Here is an 8,508-nt window from a genome sequence, read left to right on the forward strand (position 1 = left end):
CCCAGACAAGTGGCGAGATGCCAGGCAGTCCGGATGTGTCTTCCTGTTCACCCTTTGACCGAACAAAGGCTACTGCAGAGAGAGAGAGCAGCAGAAACAGGAGCCGAGGCTTTTACTGGGTTTTGTCTCTGGGACAACAGTCCCACTGGAAAATGTCACTGGGACAACGGTCATTAGAGTTGTTTTGTCCTTTACACAATAGACTTTGTGAAGATTTATTTTAATTAACAGATACAAACAAATGAACCAACAATGTAAAGCAATTAAGTATAAAAAAACAATAAGGAATCATGGGGGTTAGGGTTAGGGCACCAAGAACCAACACACTTACAATAACCAAGACATACACTGAGCTCTCTCTAGTGTGTGTGTGTGTGTGTGTGTGTGTGTGTGTGTGTGTGTGTGTGTGTGTGTGTGTGTGTGTGTGTTTTCCAATGTCTGCAGATAATATATTTACAGAAATAAGAAAACCAGTACAACAGGCAATTCATCCTGACCTTACACACACACACACACACACACAGTAAGGGACAATCGAGAGCGATGAGCTGTGTGAAAGAAGTTAAAGAATGAAGAACTACAGTTAGCATTTGTTGAACGGTATGTGTTTTCCTGATTGGATTTAAATAATATTTCTTTTGGTTTCATTTCCAGCAACTAGCCGTAAGGATACATATTTGGCAGGCAAAATGTCAGTCTTGAAAATCCTTTTAATATAATGGTCACAGACCAAACCAGCTGATCTCTGGGACATTTTACTACACAACATCAGGAGAACAGCTACACAATCCTAATCATTTCAGCAGCCCCGGCGTTTTCATTATCTATCAGCATAACATTATGACCACCTAAATAATATCGTGGCCCCTTTTGCTGCTAAAACAGACATGACCCGTCGATCATCAACAGCATGAACTTCTTCAGCAGTTTGAGCTACAGGAGCTCGTCTGTTGGAGCGGACCACACGGACCAGCCTTCACTCTACAGCGTGGAAGCTGAGAGTAAGGATTTGAGCGAATTTGACAAATTGTGACGTCTAGAAGTCTGGGTCAGAGCGTCTCCAAAACTGCAGCTCTTGTGGATGTTTCTGGTCTGCAGTGGTCAGAATCTATCAAAAGTGCTCCAAGGAGGGAACAGTGGTGAACCAGCGACAGGGTCGTGGGGGACGAGGATCATTGATGCACGTGAGGAACAAGGCTGGTCTAACAGGCGAGCTTCTGTAGCTCAAACTGCTGAAGAAGTTCATGTTGTTGATGATGGAGGGGTCACGACTGTTTTAGCAGCAAAAGGGGACCAACACAATATTAGGAATTAATATTCCCCGTTAGTCCTCATGTGCTGTTATAATGAGCTCGACTCTTTTAAGAAGATGTTCCACTACGTTTTGTGGAGACTCATTCAGCTACAAGTGTGTTAGTAAAGTCAGGTACTGATGTACTTGAGGTGAGGAGCCCTGGGGTGCAGTCAGCGTTCACATTCATCCCCAAGAGTGGTCAATTGGGTTGGAGCTCTATAGCAGGAGATCTTTTACACCTTCCAACCTTCCAATCTTCTAGATCTTCATGGAGTTGGCTTTGGGTCTTGGAGTTGAAGTGAAGGGACAATTTCATGCTACAATATCCAATGACGTCTTATACAATCGTGTGTACAATTTCGTGGGAACTGTTTGAAGAAGAACCACATGTGGCTGGAAAGGATGGTGCTCTAATACTTTTGGCCAAACAGCATCTCGTTTCTATAGTAACGGTTTACAGGGGGAATTTCTTTATTAAAACGTGTGTATTTGTATATCTGTTATCTGAAATGTTGTGTAATATTTATGGAAGGAGTCTCCAGTGTCAGTGTGAGAAGTTTATCGCTGCTATAAGATAAGTGAAGTGAGAACTGGTTTCCTGGTTTTCTGCACCATGAATTAGAAACAGATCGAATGATGTTTTTATAATAAAGTGTAAACTCTCTGAACTCGTCACCCCGTCTCAGTCTCGGTTCTCTCAGGGCACGTTCGAAATGATGAGGTACCCGTTGAAGGTAATGTACATGTTCATGTCATCGCTGTAGACGGCGTTCTCGCGCTCTCGCTTGTACAGGCGCACCCACACCTCGTCGTGGAGCTGGAGGTTCAGCAGGATGCTCTGGCTCTGCATGATGGAGCGATCGCCGGGCTGAGTGTACACCAGAGTGCGCTCTTTCTCGTTCTGCATGATGTGCACGTAGGTCTCCTTGAAGTTCCACGTGTGCACGTTGACGTTGAAGAAGTAGACCCCTGGCGTGCTGCACTGGAACTTGCCGGAGAACATGTCGAAGTGGCCGGGAACGTTGACGAACTCCGTGTCGAACAGGATCACCTGATACGAGTCTGTGCTGTGAAGAGCTTTGCGTCGACCCACCGAGAACGCCGAGTGCTCAGACTTGCACGGAGCGCCAGGTGCTCCAGCATGACCTTTGGAACCTTTCGGTCCTTCAAGACCTTGAGCACCAGATGGACCCTCTAAACCAGGCTTCCCCGGCATTCCCTTTTCTCCCTTTTCTCCTTTATCACCTGAGGAACATCAGAGAAATATTGCATAGGATTGACATAGACATAGATGTGTTCATAGTGTTTGGTTTCACTTTTCAGATCATTTCTACTTCATGATTAATGATCTCCTGTTCTCCTCCTTTTTTTTGTTATCTGGAGGTAAATCTCATTTTTTTGCATTTTGATTCGATCCACATGTATAGATTTGTTTCTAATTAGCATATCTGTGTCCAGACTCTCCAATGGCACTATGACAATAGGAAAAATCTGAGTAAAGAACTGCAGAGTATACACACACACACACACACACACACACACACACACACACACACACACACACATTTTTCCTCTTAACACACACACACACACACACACACACACACACACACACACACACACACACATTAATAAATTCTCATCAATGCACAGAAGAACTCCAGACTATTTCAGCTTCTCCTCCAGGAGCTTCCAGCACTGCACTGACATGAATCTACACACTCAACACATGCCTTCACTGGACCTTGCCTGCAGGCGTGAAGAAACAGGTCTCTCACCACGCAGCTCCTCAGCCCCTTTCCCTCCATATTTGGGACATGATTCAGAGCTGATGCTGTATTTGTCCTGAGGAAGTTCGACATTGCGTACTCCAGCTGATCTGTATGGATTTGCTAAATCGTGACTCCTCCTTTATCCTTCCTTTAGCATGTACAGATGTTAGGATTACCTTTGAGGATGGTCATATTGATGACGGTGCGTATTTCAGGTATGGCCGACGTTTCCGGTGGAAGGGTCGCTGGGGTCTCGTCTGGCAGGAAGTCGTCATCGCAACAGCGGCGACATGGCGACTGAGGCACGGAGAGCGTCAGGGGGACGAGGAAGATGAACCACACGATTACAGACACGGACATGACTGAACCTGCACACACAGTTAATGTCGTTCAAGGATGAAAAAACCTACATTTTATTCACATGGCAACAACTGAGTCAACTGACTACAATCGCAGTCACAGGAAGTACAGTAAGGGTTAAATCCAAGTTCAAAGATCCAATCTCTAGATTAGAGTCAAATTCAGAGTCTTTGGATTTTGTCTGAGGGCTGCACTTACCAAAGCCACTTTCCCCTCGAGTCCCAACCACTGAAGAGTCAGAAATTCACCTGGACGTGACAGACGCAAAGTTAAAACACTAATGAATTCAGAAATGTCTCTGATGCTCAAGTGTTCCTTCACCACAGCTGTAGATGATAAATGATTCATAATCTGGTGTTCGGTGTCAATCAGACAGCGATGCATTGCCTTTTAAACGATGCTGAAACTGTAGGTGGGCCATTGAATCGCAGCTCGGGAGTGATTTTCCAAAATGATGTACGAAATCCTTTAATGAACAACAAACCTCATTGTATCACGTTATGACATATATTTTGTTAAAATAATGATCACGCGTAATTTTTCAGCAGCTTGCTAGTTTTTCCCTCAGAACATTTAAAAAAATCACAGTTAAATGTAATTTGTTGAATTATTTTAGCTCCGCCCACAATGTTATCTTTGATGTACAACGTGTAAGAAGTCAAAATTGAAATTTAAGGAGCAGAAATCTCAGTAAACCAATACTTTTAAAAGCCTAAATTGTATGTCCCAGTTATTTCGCTGCAAGAAAACCAGGTATAGTGAATTTGGGCTTTAGATTTTCAGGAGAACTGTAATGTGTTTTCTTTGATGGTTCAGTATGAGAAGTTCGGCTGGTTGGAAATCAGCAGAGCCGCAGAGGTGCTTATCTGTAAACCCTGCAGCCACTTTCCTGGGCAATATTTACACATGGTGGATTAGTTGAACATCTGATTGATGCATCAGAATACCAAAGAACACCTGCATTCTGCATTTAGAAGCTCCACTGGTGGCTTCCAGACAGTCATCATCCTGATGACAAACTACAGTACTGTGATTTATCAGTTAAATAAAGACGAAGAAAATACACCTCGTGTAGGAAACAAATCGAGAGCACATTCAGTTGTGCTTGATTTTGTATTTCTTTTCTTTGTGCCATGCAGGAAATTCCAAGAAAGTTCATTTCAAGTTGAATTCAGCAGCTTTCACAATGCACATCGTTCAGCTTTACAGAATGCAAGAATTCTAGAACAAAATTCACTTCTATTGTAATGCGTGTGTGTTTATATCTGATTAGCAGCCTGGGGCTGTGGCAGGAAAAACTCCATCAGACGGTATGAGGAAGAAACCTTAAGAGGAACAAAAGGGGAACCCATCCACATCAGGGTGACACCAAGAGTGTAATTATAAATCATTTACACTTTACAAACACCAGAGAGTGAGAACTAACATGAGCACTGGAGTGTGTGATTATGAGTCATGTTCTTTCTACAGTCTTCTACAGTCAGTTGACTTTTACAGTCAGTAGAACCAGGAGCTACTGAGTTAAATAAATTAGTTCAACATTCATTCATCATTATAGATCCAACACCAGCTTCTCCATGGCAGAGCTTTAAAATGTTTAATGATGGAGAAACTGCATGTCTACACTGTTCATTTAGAATCTTGATTAAGAGGTTGTTTATCCTCAAAGTCCAGTTGGAGCTGGTTCATCTCTAAAGTGAGGAAATCTTTAACTGGAAATTTGTGGGGTTTTTTTCCTTTTGCTTTTAAACTGGGAGAAGAAAATTCACGCTGTTTGATTGTGTTTCTCAGAGTTGTTTATAGGTTCTACTGAAACTTTGTGCTGTGTTGCATGTTTTATTAGCAATCTGCCGTGCAGCTTTCATACCTACACTGTGTTTTGTAAAGGCCTGCCTCCCTTTGAACATTTCTGACCTCACCTCTACCTTTGTGTCTGAAATCCTTTCAAGGTTTCTTCCTCAGGGTTTGTTTGTGAAGTTTTTAACTTCATATTTATATCTGGATTTCTTTGAAGCTGCTTTAGAACAATGTTTACTGTGAAAAGCGCAGTACAAAACAAGCTGAACTGAAGTGAAGTTGAGGTGTCAAAGTTCCAAACTGTAGAGCTCAAGGTCCCAACCCTGCTCTTGGAGAGTCCCCTGTCCTGTAGATTTTAGATTTCCCTGTCAAAACCTTCTTCATCTAATCAGTCCATTAAAAGGAATTCCTGAAGTTCTTCAAGAGGTTCTTCAGGACCAGGGTTGAGATCCCGTCAGTGATAAAGGAGTCAGTCAGAGTAATGAGATGTTTGTGTACTTTTGCTCATTCGACTGGTGAAGTTCTTAAAACAAACACAGCTTGGTGGTAGCCAAAACAATAACCCCTGAGATACCACTTCTCTGGAGATCTAAAAGCAAGACAAAGTTCAAAGCTGTAGAGTCCAATTCAATTCATTTTTTAATTCAATTCTAAAGCTGAGGAGTCTGAGCGAGGCTGGAGACCCAGGGTTCTTTCAGAGTGGCTCATTTGACTGGCACATTTGTCCACCTAAATTAAAGGTCTGACACTGGCAAACACTGTGATCCTCAAAATGTGAAATATAAACAGGGCCTGTATTAAACTTGTAGCAACATTTTTCTTCATTAAAAAATGTTGTCCAGATTTACGGGAGCTAATAGAGTTAGGAGCTTAGCGAATTTCCTGCTAATGACCTGAAGGTTTTTAGTTTCTATGTCTGAAATTGTTACTAAATTAATGAATCGTTCTGATTGTTCTGACCCGGAATCCAAACCCACAGCAGAGTCATGGATACAGGACCAATCCCCAAACACCAATACCAATACCAAATACACACATACACAAGCAACCAAAGCCAAAATCTTTCACACAATTAATGTTTACCTTAAATACAAACACAAAACCTGAACCCACACATAAATTCTACCCCACTACAAAGCAAAAATGCAAACTCATTGGCTCAACATGAGCTCAGATGCAAAGCTCGATGTAAATGTATCCTAAACACGAACTTAAATCACACACCTGTACACAAACTCAAATACACACAAACTTATCCAAATGAAGGGTGTTGAAATGATCCTGAGGACCACTAGACAGCGCTGTTGGACTAAAAAGTGACATGACGCTGCCTTTTGGATGAAGTTGGAATTCACATATCAAATCAGTAACGTGTTTATATTCTCTTCATCTCAGCCCCAGTGTCAGTATTGTACAGGTGAGGACTATACAATACACAGTGTAACAACGTAACACAACACAAACACACATATGTAAACTCAACACACATGTAACACAACACAAACCCACACATGTAAATTTAACACACACCCATACGTGTAACGCACCACGAACACACACGTAAACTCAATACACACATAACACAACACAAACACACATATGTAAACTCATCACACATGTAACACAACACCAACCCACACATGTAAATTTAACACACACCCACACACCCACACGCATAACACAACACAAACCCACACATGTGAACTCAACACACACATGTAACACAAACACCCACATGTAAACTTTACATGTGGGTGTAAACATGTGGGTGTAAACTTTACATGTGGGCACAAACCCAGGCATAAACTTTACACAAACCCACATATAAACTCTACACAAACCCACAAGTAAACTTTACATAAACCCAGGCATAAACTCTACACAATCCCAGGTGTAAAGTTAAAGTGAAGATGTAGGAAATAAGGACAGAAGCTCAGATGTCCTGTAATTATCACTACTATAAATAGTAACACAACACAAACAAACATGCAAACTCAACATACATACGTGTAACACAACACAAACCCACACATGTGAACTAAAAAACAACAACAAAAAAAAAACACACACACATGTAACACAACACAAACCCAAATGCAAACTCAAGAAAACCCCAGGAATAAACTCTACACAAATCTACATGTAAACTTTACACAACCCCACACACAAACATACAGGCATGCATACATACACACACACACACACACACACACACACACACACACACACACATAGATACCTACATACATACATACATACATACGTACATGCATGCATGCATACACACATATACATACAGGAATGAATGCATAAACATACACATACACATACATACAGGAATACAAACACACACATACATAGAGGCATGCATACACATTACATATACACACACATGTATACAGGAATGCATACATACACACACGCATACATACAGGCATGCATACACATTACATACACACACACACACACACACACACACACACACACACACACACACACACACACACATACAGGAATATAAACACACACATACATACAGGCATGCATACACATTACATATACACACACATGTATACAGGAATGCATACACATACACACACACACACACACACACACACACACATATACGTGTGTGTGTGTGTGTGTGTGTGTGTGTGTGTGTGTGTGTGTTAATCTTACCAACTTTCTTTATGTTGAGTCTTTGATGAAGAGAGGGAAAGGAAAAAGACAAAATTTTCTTCTGCACTGTATAAATCCCTCCCTTTTTCCTACACATTACACCCTCCGTATCCTTCTCTCCACCCACCCCCCACCTCCCCATTCTCTCTCACACACACACACACACACACACACACACACACACACACACACACACACACACACACACGTGAATGGAATTTTGGCTCTGTGACACACATTTCATGGATCTGACAGTTTGATAAAGTGCTCACACACACACACACGCACGCACGCACGCACGCACGCACGCACACACACACACACACACACACAGCTGGTTTGCTTTAACACTGTAAGTCTGTGTGTTGGTTACTGTTACACTTCGTTACATCCTGCTGGCAGGATTCATAGTCATTTCCTTTTCTATTTTTCATCTTTCCTTTCCTTCTCCATCTCTCCTTCCACTGTTTATCTCTTCTTCCTTTTCCATCTTTTCTTTTTCTTCTCCATCTTTCTTATTTATTGTCTACTTCTTCCTTTTCATTCCTCCTTTTCTTCTCTACCACTTCTTCCTTCTCTTTTCCTTTTTCATCTTCTCTTTTCTAC

At 41.8% G+C, this 8,508-nt stretch overlaps 1 protein-coding gene across 2 annotated transcripts; it reads right to left on the bottom strand.

The window, feature by feature from the left end:
• Positions 1 to 1,195: 1,195 nt before the first annotated feature.
• Positions 1,196 to 7,973, bottom strand: LOC124381815 (complement C1q tumor necrosis factor-related protein 6-like). Of its 2 annotated transcripts, XM_046843686.1 has the most exons (4): positions 7,903 to 7,940; positions 3,625 to 3,674; positions 3,243 to 3,434; positions 1,196 to 2,539 (listed from the first exon to the last, which is right to left on the bottom strand). In XM_046843686.1, exons 3-4 carry the CDS (start codon positions 3,424 to 3,426, stop codon positions 1,992 to 1,994), a joined length of 732 nt encoding a protein of 243 aa, XP_046699642.1. In that variant the 5' UTR covers positions 3,427 to 3,434; positions 3,625 to 3,674; positions 7,903 to 7,940; the 3' UTR covers positions 1,196 to 1,991. The 2 variants fall into 2 exon arrangements, with proteins under 2 accessions (XP_046699642.1, XP_046699643.1); XM_046843687.1 differs by lacking the exon at positions 3,625 to 3,674 and having other exon boundaries at positions 7,903 to 7,973.
• Between the last annotated feature and the right edge of the window lie 535 nt (positions 7,974 to 8,508).

Source organism: Silurus meridionalis, chromosome 29 (assembly GCF_014805685.1).
Source record: "Silurus meridionalis isolate SWU-2019-XX chromosome 29, ASM1480568v1, whole genome shotgun sequence".
NCBI lineage: Eukaryota > Metazoa > Chordata > Actinopteri > Siluriformes > Siluridae > Silurus > Silurus meridionalis.